Source organism: Muntiacus reevesi, chromosome 11, assembly GCF_963930625.1.
Source record: "Muntiacus reevesi chromosome 11, mMunRee1.1, whole genome shotgun sequence".
NCBI lineage: Eukaryota > Metazoa > Chordata > Mammalia > Artiodactyla > Cervidae > Muntiacus > Muntiacus reevesi.
In genome coordinates, this window is record NC_089259.1 from 79258491 (window position 1) to 79278107 (window position 19617).

At 45.4% G+C, this 19617-nt stretch overlaps 1 protein-coding gene across 2 annotated transcripts in view; it reads right to left on the reverse strand.

Moving 5' to 3' along the window:
* Window positions 1-475: 475 nt before the first annotated feature.
* NALF1 (NALCN channel auxiliary factor 1) overlaps window positions 476-19617 on the reverse strand; it is a 583333-nt gene continuing 564191 nt past the window's right edge. Inside the window, exons 3-4 of one of the 2 annotated variants that reach the window (XM_065901898.1) lie at window positions 2784-2829; window positions 757-889 (exon numbers count right to left, since the gene is read on the reverse strand). In XM_065901898.1, coding sequence (XP_065757970.1) covers window positions 2807-2829 — 23 coding nt within the window. In that variant the 3' untranslated portion in view covers window positions 757-889; window positions 2784-2806. Of the gene's footprint in view, window positions 890-2783; window positions 2830-19617 lie in introns of both variants that reach the window. The other variant, XM_065901897.1, reaches the window with a different exon arrangement.

Here is a 19617-nt window from a genome sequence, read left to right on the forward strand (position 1 = left end):
TTTTTTGTTTTTTTTTGTTTTTTTTTTGCTATACCGCAAGGTCATAGCTGTCATTCCACTAATAGAAACAGACAGGACAGGAAACAGAACTATCTGATGAACACACACAGTGACTAGAAATATATGTATATATATAGAGAGAGAGACAGTGAAAAGACTTAGTTTACCTCTGAGAAACCATCCCCCCAAATAAAGCCTGTATTAACAAGTGCAAAAACAAAACAAACAGATAAACTCAAGTCCAAAGGAAAGCAAAGAAAACCTCCAAACATTAAAACACAGTGTATAAAATGGTGTGAGAAATCGAAGTCACTTTCCAGCTTTTTAGTCCGTAAAAAGCTGTGTGTGTGTGTGTGTGTGTGTGTGTGTGTGTGCTGTGTGTCTGTGTGTGTGTATGTGTGTGGTGTATGTGTCTCCTGGTTTGGATTCAGGCCATCCTGGCCCTGCGCCAAGGGATGCACGCTCAGGTCCAGTACCCAGGTGGAGATGTGCGCGCAATTCCGGTACCCAGGCGGGGATGCGCGCGCAGGTCCGGTACCCAGGCGGGGATGCGCGGGCAGGCGCCCGGGGTGGCGAGGATGCTCCAGGGTGCGGAGTCCCTACTCCTCGCTGGCTGAGCGTTCGTCCAGCGCGTGGACGCCCCCGACGCCCAGGGCCGTGGCGTTGTGCGCCGCCGAGGCCGTGAGGACCGTGTGGAGAAGCATCAGCACGAGGACGCACAGTCTAAGTCTGCTGGGGCCCAGCCTGGGCGCCGACGAGGCCGAGAGCGAGGTCCGGGGGCAGGCGCCGCCTCTGTCCACCGCCCCCTTGGAGGGGCTCTTGGGTTTCGCTTCTCTCCTGACGTCACAGCATTCTGGTTCATCATTGGTTAGGAAGGTTTCGTAGAGCCCTGGGTGGGGATGAAGAAAGCGCAGGGTTAGCCGGAGGGCAGGTGGACAGGAAGGCGCTCAGAGCGGAGGGCAGCGGATGACCTACTGTCTGACCCACTGGATCGGCATAGTGAGCGCAGAGGAAAGTCACGGCACTAGTCTGGGCCAGCAGCCCCCCGTGCTCCCAAACCAGCACTTTCAGGCTCCTCGCTGTTCTTTTTTGGACTCTTGGTGGTCACCCCCTGAAAGTTCTGGCTTGTGATGGGTATTCGGGGATGAAAGATTTCATTACGTCCAAATCAGAATCCCACGTTCTGGGTCCATGTGGTGACACCAAAGACATTCAGCCACCTTTTTTTTCTTTTTTTAAATTTAATAGGACTGTGATTAATTAACACAATGCATAAAGTGACACCACCTGGTTATGCTTTAGCATATTTAGGATATTTCATTTGGGAAACAACCACCCAGCTGTAATACCAGAGCTACAGGGACCATGTCAATAATCACTTCCTTTCGCAACCTCACTATGGTTCACATCTCCCTTTCTTGGTGAATTGGCTTAACCGTCTACACACCAAGTGGGTGACCCTTTTCCAGATACATCTCTTATTCTTCCATTTGCTGTTATCCTATTGATGACTGCTTAAACTGAAGCCTTTATTGTCTTCTGCCTGGACCTCGGCCCCATGCTTCTCCCTTTCCAATCCTCCGGCATTGGTTTTCAGTAATTTTGGATGTAACTCATCTCTCACTCTCTTATTTTCTCTTTTTTTTCCTTCCCTAGTCACAGAATCTCAGTCTCTCTTCTCTTTCCCCTTCTTCCTCTAAAATTACACACTGTTCTTACTTTTAAATTGACAAATGGATATTTTGGAAACTTCTGAGGGTTGAAAAAAATAAAACAACTGGCTATCTATAACCTTTCCAATCTCGTTTCTTGTTACATCATATATAACATTTTTATGAGGTTACTTAAACCATTTTGTATCTCTCTTTTTTAACTTGGCTGAAACATTTTCTCATGAGAGCATGATGTTTCGACACAAATTTTATTGTTACTCTCAAGCTTGAAAAACTTAAAAATGATGATAGAGCAGCTGTAAGGATTAAATATGATTATGTATGTGAAGTGCTTGACTCAGGACATAGCACAGAGAAATAGCTTGAAATTATTTACTTCAAGCTACTCTGAATTGTAATCATTATTGTTAATAATGTCTCAGCTTCCCCGGTGGCTCAGATAGTAAAGAATCCGCCTGCCAAAGCAGGAGACCCGGGCTCCATCCCTGGGTCAGGAAGGTCCCCTTGGTGAAGGGAATGGCTACGCACTCCAGTGTTCTTGCCTGGAGAACCCCATGGACAGAGGAGCCTGGAGGGCTACAGTCCATGTGGTCGAAAAGAGTTGGACACGACTAAGGGACAAGCATACACAATAATGTCTCACTGACTCTACTTAATTCATGAAATCTAGTCTCCTATCTTCTCTTTCAGACTCACTGCTCAGGGCTCCAGACATCCTGAACTACTGGCAGTTCTTAGAACATGTGACACTTTCACCCAAAGCTGTACCACACAGCCCAAGCTTTCTTTCTGGAATTTTCTCCATCAATTCATAACTTTAATTTCTACTTCAATAGAGCAATTATATTTTTTCTCTTAATCATAGTTGCTCATTTTCATGTCAATTTCCTTACTTATATGTCACTGTACAAGCAAAAACTATATAGTATCAACCTCACATTCCCAATATGTTGCAGAATGTCTGAATAAAATAGGTACTTAATGAGATTTGTTACATGAATAAACTCAATATATATTTACTCAGTAAAAGAGTCTATTAAATAATATATTATACAATGCAATCTTCATTTCTTAAAAAAATGACCAAGGTATCCTTATAATGATGCTTACAATAGTCATTTCTTCTTAGGCATTCAAAGGTAAACTTCACCTTCGCCTAGGTAGAATATGGAAAAAAAACTGAATTAATGAGGTCTGCAGCTCTGACATTTTTATTGTATGATATTTTCTTTTTTCAAATAAGATACCTGATTGGTAGACTACTCATTTATTGAAGCATATGTTTTTCAAAATTATATTCTTCAAAGAAGAGAGTATATAGTTAAGATTATAACAATAGAAATCTAAAGGGTATTTAGATCAACATTTTGGAATGTTAACAGTCAGAATACTGAATATGCTTAACAATGTCATCCAAATAACAAGTTCTTCCCAAGTTGCTCAGAACCAGCTTGCTGATTTATACCTGAAGTCATTTCAGAAAAAAATAAGGTAATTCATTCAGGTCAATGTATGTACTCTTCTTGACTAAAAAATTAATACTTTTTCCCTTTTGCATTTGTTAAGATCAGAGTTACGCATTCATATTAGTCATCAAATACTTCTACAAGATACTTTATTAAAAAATTCATCCACCGTCCCATCTCAAATTCTTCCTCCTCAGCGGCAAATATTGCCCTTCTTTTCTTTCTTTCTATACTAGCTCCATTTCTGGAAATAACCTGCCTTATGCTTTTCTTGATTTTTCATTTTTTTTTATCACTGTCTATAGATCTCCCCCTCCCCAGGACACGTGAGGATAAAACATTCATTCTGATCCTTCTCCAGGCAAAAGTAACCCACATTTCTCTATGGTGTAGCAAGTTTAATAGACATGTTCCTTAATTAGGATGCTGCAAAAACAAGTCTCAACTCAGATGTGCAGTGAACTTTCATTTTCTGTTCTTATTCCGGTTTTTCCTAGAGATAACGATTATCTTAGAGTTTTCTACGTACTTACTAATTCAACATCCAGTACTTTGCCAAGTCTTTCCTATCAGCTTTATTTTCCTAAACTACTTCCTGCAGTCTTTAACCATCTGGGCTGGCTGCTTTTATGCCTAATGCACAGATTCCAGCCTGAAAACGCCAATGAACTACCCTCTTGGCAATGTTGGCAGCCCCCCTCCTTTCTCTTTTTCCATGTTCCTCTTAGCTCATTTTGGTGGACCAGGCATCTAGTATTTTCATAAGAACAAATTCTGGAGTAAATTTCTGAGAAGCTATATGCCTAAAATGCTTATCTCACATTTAATTGATCATTTGGCTGATCGTAGAATTCCGGTCTAGAAATTCTTATCCTTCAGATTTATTTCATCATTCCTCCCATAATTTTTCCCCACGTGGCTCAGTGGTAAAGAATCCGCCTGCCAATGCAGGAAATACAGGAGACTCGGGTTCGATCCCTGGGTCGGGAAGATCCCCTGGAGGAGGAAATGGCAACCCACTGCAGGATTCCTGCCTGGAGAATCCCATGGACAGAGGAGCCTGACGGGCTACAGTCCATGAGGCTGCAAAGAGTTGGACATGACTGAGAGACTAGCTAACACTGTATAATAATTTTATTGAGGTAGCCTCCTTTTAAAAACGATGACACTGTGATTTCCAAGAGCTCTTTTATACACACTCTGAATGTTTTCCGAGGTGGCTGTTCCCCCGTCGCAGTTGCCCTGTACGCTCGTATCGCTGAGTTCCTCACGGCGCTTTTGCTTTGTCGGGGTTCATTTCCTCCCAGCGTGTGTTCTGTTTTCTCCAGGTTGCTTTCTCTTCTTTGTTTGCCTCTTGTTTTTCTTTTTAACGTGGGAAGCCCTGCTCATGTCTGTCACCCGGTCCAATAGTTTTTTCCAACCCTTTCCAAAAACTAGGGTTCCCCTCCCACAAGGGAGTATGCCAGCATTTTTCCCTGCCGAGGGAGCATGGGCCGTAGAGATGCCACTGTCTCATAACCACACTTCCGCCTGGTCCCCTTATGTTGTCACCTCCTCCGAAGTGTTCCGTGGTGTCCATCCCTGTGTCTGGCTGGAGTCTTGTTGAGAAACATAGTTGACTCCTTGCTTCCTGCCTGCTGCTTTAGCGTCCGTTTCCCCAGGCGTCGGCAAATGCTTTCACAGGCACCAGTATTCTTTCTGGCTTCTGAGAGGGCTCGGTGGTTGTCGCCTCATCCAGCCTTCCGTCCTTTTGGATTTACGCCTGCTCACAGTGTCTTTCTCATGGGTTTGCCGGGAAAGCTTCGCTGCACTCTTCCCTCCATCCGTCTGCTCTGTCCCCGTGTCTGGTCACCCCTCCAGCCAGGACTGCCGCCTGCAGCTGGATCCAGCCTGTCTCGGGGTCTCCCCAGAAACTCCCCGAGGCTGAGCGCAGGCCCTGGGCAGCCGCCTCCAACCATCAGGGCACCTGTGAAAGCCAAACCTGCCTCGGATTTTTTTTCCACCTGCTGAATCCGTGTTCCCTTACTCCTTCACAGGTGTGGTTCCGAGTTCCTCCTGCCAGACCACCCAGACCCAGACACTTCCTGGGAGAGCCAACTTAGAGCAACTAACTCTTCCCCCTCATTCAAAGGAGCCATAAGGACATAGTACCAAATGAAAAGAAAGAAGTTTTCAAATAATAATCTCATTGCACAAATACATAAGGGGATGAACAAACCACAAATGTCAATTTTCAGTTGATGAAATGTTGTTCTGATACATTTTGCTACAAACTCCTCTCTGCAATCTCTAATGAACCATTATCTATCTGACACTGAATTATAATAACTATATTCTTGATCTTTTTTATATTTTTCTCTGTACTGTACTGTACGTTGAAGAGTTTCACAATGATTTGAAAGGACAGTTCAATTCACTTACACTTACTGTCAGACCTGCAGTGCCTGTTCTAGCCTTCATCATCATGTAACATTTGCAAACACTTAAAAGTGTTTCTTCACCATTTCCTTTGTTGTCTATCATTTACTATGTGAATTTAAGTGCATATCTTCTAATTTGTTAAATATGTGCAATTATTAATTCTATTAGAACTTACCTTTTATTTAAAAAAAATAACACATTTGGACAGGTTTGTCTAATTATCAGGATCACTGATGAGGAAGTTTTCAAAATTTTACTTCTTTCCATTTCTAATCCCTCATCATTTTTGAGGCTATAATCAAATGTTTGAAACTTATTTATTATCAAATCACTAACATTTTGTATCTTCCCCTCAATGATTATTAATAATATTTGCATATTGTTTTAAATGTACCTTACTCAAGGATTATTCAGTGGCATTTAATAAAAACTTACTAAGAGCTAATTTAGGCAACAAAACCAAACCAAACCGAGAACAGTTAATGGAAGGAATATGACAAAAATTCAAGGCTCTTCTAAAGTCAAAACTATGGTTTTTCTAGTAGTCATGTATGAATGGGATGTGAGAGTTGGACCATAAAGAAGGCTGAGCACCGAAGAATTGATGCTTTTGAACTATAGTGCTGGAGAAGACTCTTGAGAATCCCTTGGACAGGAAGGAGATCAAACCAGTCAGTTTTAAAGAAATCCAATGCTGAACAGTCACCGGAAGGACTGATGCTGAAGCTCCAATACTTTGGCCACCTGATGCAAAGAGCCAACCCATTGGAAAAGATCCTGATGCTGGGAAAGGTTGAGAGCAGCAGGAGAAGTGGGTGACCGAGGATGAGATGGTTAGATAGCATCACTGACTCAATGGACATGAGTTTGGGCAAACTCCAGGAGATGGTGAAGGACAGGGAAGCCTGGCGTGCTGCAGTCAGCCCATGGGGTCGCAGAGAGTCGGACGTGACTGGGCTAATGAACAACAGCTTTTCTTCACTTCATCTTGTCTCCGTCCCTTTCTGTCCAAGCTGGCCGTGTTTTTGCTAATATAAAATTCTCACTGACTTTGTGAGTCACAAGGGTTTACCCCAGTAGACAAGAAGTTCCCCCACAAATCCTTTCTAGATAGTCCCTCCTATACTTCTGGCTGCTCCTCAAAGGGCTGAGGGGGATCTATCATCACACCTAATCACTTCAAAAGCCTTTTGTGTAACTTAATGCTCTCACCTTCCAAACTTTCTGAGGTCGTAGAATGGTTGTACAAAGACATCCTCAGAATTCTTGTTTTGTTTTCCCTAGGGCATGATTTCCCAAGAGCAATTTTTTTTTTTTTTTTTTGTCTTTTGCGATCTCGGTAGACTGAGATTTTCCCAAATCATCAAATCCTGGTTTCACATTGTTTAGTAATTATTCTCTCGGTGTATGTCTCTCCTTTTGCATTTTATTGTAAGTAGCTAGAAAAAACCAGGTCACACCTGAAACATTTGCTTGGAAATCTCAGCTATGGTGTCAACATCATCACTTAGCATCTCTGTTTTCCAGATAACTGCAGATACAATTTTGCTATCCTTTCTTTCTTTTAATATCTATTGATATACTTCTGGCTGTGTTGGGTCTTAGTTTCTGCATGTGGTTTCACTAGTCTCGGCTCATAGGTGCAGTTGCCCTGCGGCATGTGGGATCTTATTTCCTGACCAGGGATCGAACCTGTATCCTCTGCCTTGGAAGGCTGATTTTTAATCACTGGACAACCAGGGAAGTCCCCTCTGCTAAGCTTTCTGATATGGCTGAAGATGTTTCCAATTTCCATGAACACACTTCTCATTCCCTTCTGAGCCCTGCCCGGCAGGTTTGAATGACCATATTCCTACTAACATCCTTTTGAAGGCAATCTGGGCTTTTTCTATCATGCTTCTCAGAATTGTTCCAACTTGCTCCGCTGTCTGGTTCCAAATGTATTTCGGCATTTCTAGTTAATCCTAAAGGAAATCAACCCTGAGTATTCAGTGGAAGGACTGATGCTGAAGCTGAAGCTCCAATACTTTGGCCACATGAAGTGAAGAATCAACTCATTAGAAAAGACCCTGAAGCTGGGAAATATTGAGGACAGGAGGAGAAGGGGGCAACAGGGGATGAGATGGTTGGAAGGCATCACCGACTCAATGAATCTGAGTTTGAGCAAACTCCAGGAGACAACGAAGGACAGGGAAGCCTGGCGTGCTGCAGTCCAAGGGCTCACAGAGAGTCAGACACAGCTTAGCAACTAAACAATGACAGCAAAGGCGTTTGTTTCAACTGCACTCCACTCCTACGTGCCGGAGTCCCTATTCATTCTCTGTTTATCGCTGCTATAGAAAGCTGTCACAGACATCAGAGTGGCTTAAAACGGCATCCGGATATAGCCTCACAGCTCAATAGGCTGGAGCCACATGAGTCAAAACCAGCCCAGACTCCAACCTATTGAGCTGTGAGCTTATACCTGGATGCCATTTTCACCCAGGATGACGTTGGTGACAGTATCTTATGGGGCTGACATCAAGGCATTGGCCATGATTCTCCAAACTGGGTCAGGGGGCTGGCAGAATTCAGTTTCAAGTGGCTGTAACACTGAGCTCTCTGCTACCTTGCTGGTTGCTGCCTGGAGACTCTTGAGCATCCAGAGACCAGCCAGGTCCCTGGCTCATGGCCCCTTTCTCCGTCTTGAAATCTAACAACAGTGGGTTGAGTCCTTCCCATGTTGTCCATTTCTATGATCTCTCCTTCAGCTTCATCTTTCTGGCTGACCCTTCTGTATCCTGTGATTACGTTGGGTGAGCCTGAATAACCCAGGACAATCTTGCTATTTTAAGGTCAGCTGATTAGCCACCTTAATTCCACGTGAAAAGACCTTTTTGACATGTAATGTGCCATATTCATGGGCTTATCAGGAGAGACCACAGGGGCTAAAATCTTGGCTACGACATAGATGTTAATAGCCTTCTCATTTCACTGAGGGTTGGGATATCTTGATGACATCTCTTTGGATATTTCATATATTTGTTGTTTTCTTTTTTTTTTTGAATTGGAATTTGATGCATCCCTTTTAATTTATTTTTTTGGTAAATTAATTTATTTAATTGGAGGCTACTTACTTTACAATATTGTAGTGGTTTTGCCATACATTGACATGAATCAGCCATGGGCGTACATGTGTTCCCCATCCTGAACCCCCCTCCCACCTCCCTCCCCATCCCATCCCTCAGGGCCATCCCAGTGCACCAGTCCTGAGCACCCTGTCTCATGCATCGGACCTGGACTGGTTGTTTTCTAAAATTTCAAGAAGCTTTATCTCCACGTGGCTTCTTCGCAGCTTCTCCTGCTGGGGCTCTTGCAATCTGGTTTTCTTCCACACTGGAGAAATTCCTTCTAGCATGGCTTTGGTTATAAATTCCTTTCCCCGCGTCCACCTCCATGCCATTTGTATTGTTTCATTTTGCTTTATCCACATGAGGTGGACTCTGGTCCTTCTTTATAATGCTTCTTCCTCTCGTCACGTCCCTCCTGGAGGCAGGACTGTCCTCAGGATGACTGAGTGAGCGGAGACGAAACGGGCAAATGTCAGCTCCCTTCCTGACACCCCCAAAAGTCCTCAGTAGGAAGGCTTCCCCACACCCACACAGGAAGCTCATTCAGCGTCTAGAGAGTGCATCCTGGCTTTCGTGGGCAGACGGCCCACTGCACAGGCAGGACTGGGGAGAATCTGTTGGCTCAGGCGTCAGCTCAGGGCCTTTAACCCACCGCCGAGCCCCTGCCCCTTCTGTTCGCCTCTCTCTGCCCCCGGAGCAGCTCGTGGTCGTCACAGGACCCCAGTGGCGGAGCGGGCCCCGCGCGGGCTGCGGGCTGCGGGCTGCGGGCTGCGGGCTGCTCTCAGCGCCTGCCCTGCCGGCCCACTCGGCTCTGTGTTCCCCAGAGGCCTGCCCCTGCCTTCCCCTCCTGTGCATGTTTAAAAGCACCCTCTGTTTTAACCGTGTCCCACTTCCTGGCTTTTGTAGCTTCCATGAATGTATCCCGTTTTGTAGTTTTTACTTCAATTTCAGTAAGAGTTAGAGACAGGTGGGAAGTCAGTCTGGCTTCAGCCTGCCACCTTGAACGGGAAGTCACACCCAAACTCAAATGCGGTGGTCTGCTCGCTACCAAGACTACGTTTTGGAGGGCTTCCCAGCGGCGCTCGTGGTGGAGAACACGCCGGCCGATGAAGGAGATGTAAGAGGCGCAGATTCAGTCTCTGGGTTGGGAAGATCCCCTGGAGAAGGGAATGGCAACCCACTGCAGTATTCTTGCCTGGAGAGTCCCATGGACAGAGGAGCCTGGCGGGCTACAGTTCACGGAGTCACAAAGAGTCAGACACGACTGACAGGGCTTAGCACAAGACCATTTTTACCACCACATAAATCCTCAGCATTGCAAAAAACAGCTTCTGAAGTTAGTGTTTCATGTTTAATATCCTTTTGTTTTATATTTGCTACAACAGGGTTTTCACATGCATATAACCTAGTATTTATTTAGAAATAACATACAAAAAATATATAATTAGCACCAGTGTCCAAAGTGTATCCACTTTTTTAAAAAAGGTAAAAATAAAATTAGTGACCTGTAGAGATTTTGCTAAATTTCTGCGATTATTTTATCATTGGACTGGTAAAACAATAGAAAATGAGAAGTCAATCACAGAAAGCTAGAAAAAAATTTCCAAGTCATAGTGACCATCTGCAGAAAGAATAAGACTTAGGACCATCTATGTGTTTATAATCTTTACAGTATCTTTTTAAGGCAAGGGCACATTGTAAGTAATTAAAGTATGCTGTTGTTGTTAAGTTGCTAAGTCATATCTGACTCTTTATGACCCCGTGGACTCTAGCCTGCCAGGTTCCTCTGTCCATGGGATTCTCCAGGCAAGAACACTGCAGTGGGTTGCCATTTCCTCCTCCAGGGGATCTTCCCAACTCAGAGACTGAACCCACATCTCCTGCATTGGCAGGTGGGTTCTTTACTGCTGAGCCGTCAGGGAAGCCCCCAATTAAAGTATACATTTGAAACTGATTAGTTTTATTTTTGAAAGGAGTAGTGACAAATGTGTCAGACCCATATGATAAATTTTAAGGTCAGTATCACTTTTAGCTCTAAATACTCCATCCTTACTATGAACACCTAGCAATCCACTTATCTCCTAGAGAACAGTAAGTATTTGTTTAACGAAGGAGAAAAACTGAAAGATCACGCATTAACACTGTTGAGCTGTAAGAGATCGTTTCAGCGGACTGAATATATTAGCATATGGATATAACCAACAAAGGTCCATCTAGTCAAAGCTATGGTTTTTCCAGTAGTCACATATGGATGTGAGAGTTGGACTATAAAGAAAGCTGAGCACCAAAGAACTGATGCTTTTCAGCTGTGGTGTTGGAGAAGACTCTTGAAAGTCCCTTGGACTGCAAGGAGATCCAACCAGACCATCCTAAAGGAAATCAGTCCTGAATATTCATTGGAAGGACTGATGCTGAAGCTGAAACTCCAATACTTTGGCCACCTGATGTGAAGAACTGACTCATAGGAAAAGACCTTGAAGCTGGGAAAGATTGAAGGCAGGAGGAGAAGGGGACGACAGAGGAAGAGATGGTTGGATGGCTTCACTGACGTGATGGACATGAGTTTGAGTAGCCTCCAGGAGTTGGTGATGGATAGGGAGGCCTAGGGTGCTGCAGTCCATGGAGTCACAAAGAGTCGGATACGACTGAGCGACTGAACTGAACTGAACTGATAACCCAATAGTAAAACATCACCACACGTATCAGGAATCAGGAAGAAAAGGGACGTAGAGTCTCAAGAACTGGCCACACAAATGCCTGCCTGTGTAAAGGTCACTCAGAGAGAATAGCTAAGTGCACGCTGGACGGAAGACAGATTGCTCTCGAAACTGAAAATTGTACCGAATGAAGATCAAAGGCCCACACTAAAATGGCAGGGAGGTCCTACTAAGAATTCACTCATTTCCTAAGACCATAAGCTAAATTTAAGGTTAAATTAGAGATGTCTTAAAGCTCAACAGAGAACTTCCTCAACAAAGGGTCCTAAATTTTTCTAGGATTTTATTAAAAGAACATAGACCGTCTTCTGCAGCCTCAACAAAACTAACATACAGCTGATAAATATCATGTTACATTGTTATTGCCCTAAAATGGTTACAGTGATATTTTTAATTACGAAAAATGTATTCTAAGTAAATAGAGAGGAAAAAATGTATTGGACGAAGAACATGTGTTTGCTCACCAAATACATCATTTAATTTTCCACTGCATCCTTGATGATTCCTTTTAGGGTGGCCTTGATGAAGACATCGCAGGAAGGGGTGAAGGAGAGCCGTGTGGACTCCTGGAGGAGGAGCCCACACCCTAGACCGCAGCTGCCTTCACCTGTGGAAAGCATCAGAACCAGAGGCTGCTGGTGGGACGGAAAGATCTGTGACCTTCCTCCTGTTCCAAGTACCTGCTGGCACCAGCGGCTTCCCTGCTGGCTCAGTTGGTACAGAACCCGCTTGTGATGCAGGAGACACAGGTTCAACTGCTGGGCCAGGAAGATCCCCTGGAGGAGGGCATGGCAACCCACTCCAGTATTCTTGCCTGGAGAACCCCATGGACAGAGGAGCCTGGTGGGCTACAGCTCATGGGGTCACAAGAGTCAGACACGACTGAGCAACTAAACCACCATCATCACCAGCACCACCAGGGACTTGAACCAAGTGAGGCTCGTCAAAGTCACTCGAGGGAAGCCATAAGAATCTTGACTTATTCTTATAATCCTGACTCCTCTTCCACTCCCACGATCCAGCTTTGGCTTCAAGGTGCCCTCATTTTTCTGCTTGGGTTGCCCTTACACATGGGAAGGCTGTGTATGGGATTCCATGAAGTGCATTTCCAGAATTCAGAGAAACCCGTTTCCCGGTGTCACATGAGTCTAGGAGGAGGTGAAAAAAGTGGATCTCTCCTAGATGTTTGATCCCCTGCAGAAGGAAATGGCAACCCACTCCAGTATTTTTGCCTGGAGAATTCCAGGGACAGAGGAGCCTGGTGGGCTGGGACAGTCCATGGGGTCGCAAAGATTCTGACATGACTGAACGACTAAGTCCAGCAAAGAAAATTGTATGGTCCTGGTTAAGGACCTGGTTAAGGTTAAGGACCTGGTTAAGGTTAACCTATTGTGTTCCATTTCTACTTATTTTTGCTATTTTTCCCCTGTGAAGTGACATGGTGGAGCTCACACACTGTAAATCAGGGTCGTGTTTTGGCAGACTACTCAGTCTGTTTTAATTTGGAAATCCTTAGTAACTGTGACTCTGCAAAGGAAACAGCCTTAAAAACAGGAAACTACATTAAAAAAAAAAAGCCGACGGCTGTGGAATCTCAAACCGTGACTGGTAATTGAAGAGACAGTTTTGCTAATGCTTTGATCCATCCACGATTGTATTTAGAGTACTAACAACATTTCCTGCTTTTCTTTCTAAAAAAAAAAACAGATTCTCTGTGTAATCACAGAACATGCTCAAACCATCCCAATGTGTGTGTACTCTCCACCTACACACACACACACACACACACACATTTATGGCTTCAAGACATGAACACACCTCGTAAATAGACCCTGACTTCAAATATGTGCTTTCTTTTCAGTGAGGTAGGGGGAAATTATTTTCTTAATGTGATCACCAGTTTTTGAAGCATTAAATGTGAACAAAAATAGTTTTGATTTTCATCAAAATGTTTTTACTCAAAACAAATGCCAAAACTTAGTTTGTAATACTAGGACTCTAATGAAAAGCTAACATTCTAGAATTGTTAGTGGATGAAGTAAGAAAATCAGTTTCAATATGTGAGAGCCAATATTAAATTTAATGAAAAGAATATTAACTAGAATGATTATTTTTATTTGTCAGATGTGAACTGAATTGACTTCCAATACTTTTGACATTTGAAGCAGGACATTCAAGTGAAAATAAAGTATATAAGACAGCAATTTTTTAAAAAGGAATTATAAAAATATTGGAAGGAATGAGATTGATGACAGGAAGGTGGGTGTTTGGGGAATGAGCTATAGGTCCATTTAAAGAGCATATGGCTCATTAGAAGGCAGAGTTCTATAAAAAATAAAGTCACATCTTAGAGTCACATATTTTCCACAGACTGAGATTCTGACATGTCGTTTGACAAAGGACGGTATCAGGTATGTTGTTGTTGTTGTTGACTCTCTAAGTCATGTCTGACTCTTTGTGACCCGAGGATTGCAGCATGCCAGGCTTCCCTGTCCTTCACTATCTCCCTGGGTTTGCCCAAACCCATGTCCATTGAGTCAGTGAGGCCATCCAACCATCTCATCCTCTGTCGACCACTTCTCCTCCTGCCCTCAATCTTTCCCAGCATCAGGGTCTCTTCCAATGAGTCAGTTCTTCGCATCAGGTGGCCAAAGTACTGGAGCTTCGGCATCAGTCCTTCCAGTGAATAGTCAGGGTAGATTTTATTTAGGATGGACTGGTTTGATCCCCTTGCTGTCCAAAGGTATCAGGTGTATTAGTTGTTTATTCTCTCAGTTACAGTGTCAGGTAGAGCAGCATGGTTTGGTTGATTTCATCCAATGGCACTTGGATTATCTCTCTATCATGCTTCCCAGCTCTTGCTCCCTGAGGTTTGGACTCTGATAATGATCGCTAATTAGTCAAGAAATATGAAGTGACAGAGATAAAATCCCTGAGAACTGGTCTTTATTTGGGGTGTGGGTGGGGGGATAACAGCATCTAATACTCAGTTATGAATCTTCTGTGAGAGACACAGAGAATCTGTCCTCTGATAACAACAGAGGCATGTATTCTGGTTTCTGTTGATTACATTTAAAAATACATATAGAAAGTTGTGTGTGTGTGTGTGTGTGTGTGTGTGTGTGTGTGCGTGTTCAGTAGTATTCCAACTGTTAGTGACCCCATAAACTGCAGCCCGCCAGGCTCCTCTGTCCATGGGACTCTCCAGGGAAGAATACTGGGGTGGGTTGCCATTTCCTCTTCCAGGGGAATCTTCTCAACCCAGGGACTGAACCTGCGTCTCTTCTGTCTCCTGCATTGGAAGGCGGGTTCTTTACCACTAATGCCACTTGGAAAGCCCATAAAGGAGTATATATATATATAAGTATACAGATACAAATATATAGAAGTATGTATAATATATTATATATATATAATATATATAGTAAACTGGGAAAATATTAAGCTGAGAAGATATGACGAATAGTAAAAGTGAGTTTTTGAAGCATGTATCTATCAGAGGCAATACAGCATAACCTCATGTGCTACAAAAGCAGATTCCTTGGGCCTTTTCTTTCCCACAAGAAAACAAAGATGCAGGAAAAGGAAAATATGCATGAGTGATGGCAGAGAGAAAGGGAAGCAGGGAGGGGAGGAAGGAAGAAAGGATTAGGCATAAATTAAGAATTAGACAGATATCAAGAGGAGATATCAAAGAGGAAAAAAGACACCCGGCATGTGATGAGAAGGTCACGGGTGAGGGCAGGTTGGCCACTCCGGATACGGAGTGCAGCTCTGGTGAGCAGGAAGAAGACGGCAGAAAACCTGTGCTGCTCGGGGAGTCAGACGCCTGCGCGTACGGACGGCTCTAGCGTGAACCTGGGGAGAAGACTTGGTTCTTCTCTTCTTCAGTGGTCTTTTCTGCTCGGTTCAACCGCTGAGCGGTCATGTTGGATGCATACGGCTGAGGGAAGCCCCTGCCTGCTTCCTCACTGCTCAGACCTTTCTAGGTGGCCCCTGGATCCATGAACAGTCCAGACCTCAGGCCTCCTTACAGCCCAGACCCAACCGTCCATACAGCCAGCACGGAACTCGCCCTCAAGAGCTCATTAGCAGCTCACGTCCTTTCGGCTCTACACCTCCATCGGGCTCCACACATGGGAGTTTCCCTAATGATACGCTCACGATTGCTTCTTTCATGTTAATTGATGGAGCTCATGATTTTTAATACATTTCATGCTTTCCCTGCTGCTTCACATGTTTTAAGTATTCCCTCTTTGTAGAAAGAACAACAACAGAAAAGAACAGGGATACAAGCCATTCTTTTTGTAAGGGTTGAGACTGGAAATCTGAAAGCTGTCCACAAATCTCATAAAACTGTAATATAAAAAATGTGCCTGCATTTCCCCCTGACACCACAAGAGTGGGCTGGAAACAATGAGAACAAACACATTTACAAAAGGAAGACAGCTTATCTAGAGATAGGACATTTATTTACCTAGATTTTGCCTCCTTTTCATCAGGATTTCTTTTTTAGAGCAGTTTGAGGTCGGCAGCAATGCTGAGCAGAAAGTAGAGCGATTCGATTTTCCAAACTAAAAAGTTGCTAACTGTAGTCTCCTGAGATGAAAAGTTTGCAGATTCAGGTTTAAAATCTTCTGATTAGGAAGGCTTGAAAACCGTGGACACAACATACACAGCAGCTTTGCAAACTGAATGTGGTTTTAAATTCCTTCAAAGGGAGACTCATGAAATTGATGAGAATAATTTACTTGTATAATTAAAACCGAGCCATATTGGTTAATACTCTTTCTTCTTCATCATTACTCTCTCTGCATAATTATTAGCCTCCAAATCCTCTTGGCTGAGTTCTCTCCTGGCCTTTATAATTCCTTTCTATCGCGTCTTCTGCTCTAATCCCCCAGAACTTCTGAAGTGCACAGAATCTGTCTCCATGGAAGGGTGAGGCCTTATTCTGTTCTTGAACAAACAATACTGAATGCGTTTGTTCTAGTCCCAGACCGCCAGGCGTCATGCAGAGCCGCCGGGACACGGCGCTGGGCGGCTTACACGTCAGGCCTTGACGGCCTCACGGTTTTGGAGGCGCTGGAGGAGACTGGGGCTTGGCTGGGGTGCAGGTGGTGGCTTTCCCTGCCTCCATCCACACCGTGTTCCCTCCAGGTACGCTGCGGGTCCAGATGGCCCCCTTGGATGAGGACACTGCTGTGAGATGAGTTGGGGTGTTAGGGCCCTAAATTTCAGCTCCCCCGACTTTGTATTTAGAGAGAGGCCCTTGAAAGCAAAGATTCCGCTAGAAGGAGCCCTTTGGAGTGGGCCCGAGGCCAGGGTGGCTCCTAGGAAAAGAGGAAGCTTGGACACGCAGGAAGCCCCTGGGTGCACACACAACGGGAAGAGCGTGCGCAGGCCCGGGGAGAGAGGCATCTGGAGGAACGGGGCCTGCCCGCACCTCGACCTGGGACGCCTGGCCTCCGGGACTGAGGGATGACACCCTCTGTTGGTTAAACCCCGTCTGTGGCATCTCGTTACGGCAGTCCAAGCAAGTGAACATGCCTGCCGATCAGCACTGGGCGAGGGCCTGTTCTGATGACCCCGTTTGAACCTGATTACCTCCGAGTGTGTGTGTGTGTGTGTGTGTGTGTGTGTGTGTGTGTGAGTTGCTCAGTCATGTTTGACGCTTTTTGACCCCATGGACTATAGCCCGCCAGGCTCCTCTCTCCATGGGATTCTCCAGGCAAGTACTGGAGTGGGTTGCCACGCCCTCCTCCAGGGGATCTCCCCGACCCGGGGATCAAAGCCACGTCTCCTGCATTGCAGGAGGACTCTTTACCCCTGAGCCACCAGGGAAGGTCAAGAATACTGGAGTGGGCAGCCTACTCCTTCTCCAGGGATCTTCCCCACCCAGGAATCCAACTTGTGTCTCCTGCATTACGGGCAGATTCTTTACCAGCTGAGCTACCAGGGAAGTGATAAACAACACACGTGTTCACATAAATCTCCAAAGCATGAAGAGAATGCTGTAGAATATGAAAATTATTCACGCCCCCAAAAAGAAAATCTTAAAAATGACTTTGAACAATAACTGCATCGTGGGTAAAAGAACTGACCTCCTACATTTTTACTAATTTGAAGAAAACTTCACATTAAACATGAGAGTAAACCCTATGATGATCTGATACATTAGCAATTATGACTAAAATGGCCATCTCATCTGGTAATCTCAAGCCAGGCCACCAAAAAGACAAGATTTCAAAACTGAGAAGAGTTGATTCCTTTTACATTTTAAAATGGATCGAATGCATCATTTCCTCGTGGGACTCAAACAGACTGAACACAAAGCAGACAACTCACGCATAGAGCCACGGTTATTTAGGCAAACATTTTAGAGGCCTTTGCTGTTCAGTCGCTCAGTCCTGTCCGACTCTTTGCGACCCCGTGGACTGCAGCATGCCAGGCTTCCCTGCCCTTCACCATCTCCCGCAGTGATGGTGCTCACACTCAGGTCCATTGAGTCGGTGACGCCTTGGGTCCGTGTCTTTACCCTTCACAGTAATATGCGTGTAGGTCTGTATGTGTGCAGTCTAAAAGGCTTGTTTACTAATCAGACTGAAAAAAACTAGCCTTCTAAGCACAGACTTCTCCAGAGAACAGTGCCAGACAGTTCTCCTTTCTTTAAGCAGAAAGGATGGTCTAGGTAGAAAGTACGTGTGATGTTCATTTTTAAGGTACACGATGTTGTGAAATCAGGGTGTGTGTGTTGAACTGCTGGAGACGGCATCGCACACACCACAGATGTGTGTCCCTCCTCTCTCTCCCTACAGAGGGACCCTCTCCTGCTGGAAGCCAGAAAGCAGGTCTTTGCTTCCGGGCTCATTTCCGGACAGACCGATCGACTGGTCACTTCCTGTTTCACTAGTGACGCAAACACTGGACTAATAGCGGGGAAACGTGGGTCTATCCCAGCTTCTGCCGTAACAGGTTGCTCAGGCTGGTTAGGGGGTGGCAGTTAATCCAGTGCAAAAGCGGCATCAGACTACACGACATCTGTGACTCAGGCATGCTCCAAGATTGACCGAGTCATGGGAGATCAGCGGAATGTCCAGAGCAGTTTGGTACCCAGGACAGCTAGTAGGTGGAGACAAACGCTTCACAGAAGCTTGACTGCAGAGATGTTTAACTGCAGACACAGTTAGTAAACACCTTCACTGGAAAAAGTCTCATTTGTTCTGGGAGATCCCTCTTTGCCCAAAGCTGTAGGGCTTCCCTGATGCCACAGCCAGTAAAGAATCCGCCTGCAATGCAGGAGACCCATTGGGTTGGGAAGACCCACTGGAGGAGGAAATGGCAACCCACTCCAGTATTCTTCCTTGGAGAATCCCAGGGACAGAGGAGCCTGGCGGGCTACAGTCCACGGGGTCTCAACTGTGAGATGTTACTAGGGTCCTTGCCAGGGCGTGTTAAAGACAGGACAGCTTTCTGCTCACTGACCTGGGGACAGGCCAGGAAGTGGCTACAGGCTTTGCCCCTCCGGCCCTTGGGACGGCGAGCCCCGAGCTCCCTGCCACACAGACCGCGCACAGCTCGTGCTGATTCTACCCGGGGCCACACCAAAGTGCCAGGCATGGGCTCCTCAACTCTGCTGGTCTAATCCCTTCTGTTTCTCCTCTTGGATCAGGCAAGGTAGAGGCAGAAAAGGCAGAAGCACCACTTGGACTATGTCAGAAGGTCTCCCGAGTTTGTGGAGGTGTGCAGACTTGGGAGGGTACGTACGGCCAGCACGCCTGCAGGCGGTGAGTTTATCACCAGTCCTGCCTGGCTTCCCAGGCAGCATCATCCAGGGGGACCTGGAGCCAGAGGCCATCTTCCACCAACACCCAGAAGGATGGCCCTGAGGCGTCTGCAGCCAGAGCGCTTCGCCCTCATCCTGCCCAGACAGGATCGGCGCGCTCAGGGTGACATGGCCGCAGACTGCCCGTCTGACTCAGATTCGGCCCTCGCAACCAGGAGGGGCGAGAGTGCTGGAGGCCCAGCGCAGCCTGCCGCTAGTAGCGACGAAGAAGCAGAAACCCAGTGGGTGCAACTTTCCAAAACTCCTAGCCACGGGCAGAATCCAGCAACCGAATTTCCACTCCAGGCTCTTCCCCGGCATTAGCCTCCTTGCTCGAGGCAAACTTGAGCAGCTGGGGAAACACACGGGGGTGGATGTCGGGGAAGATGATCTTAAGTATGAGGA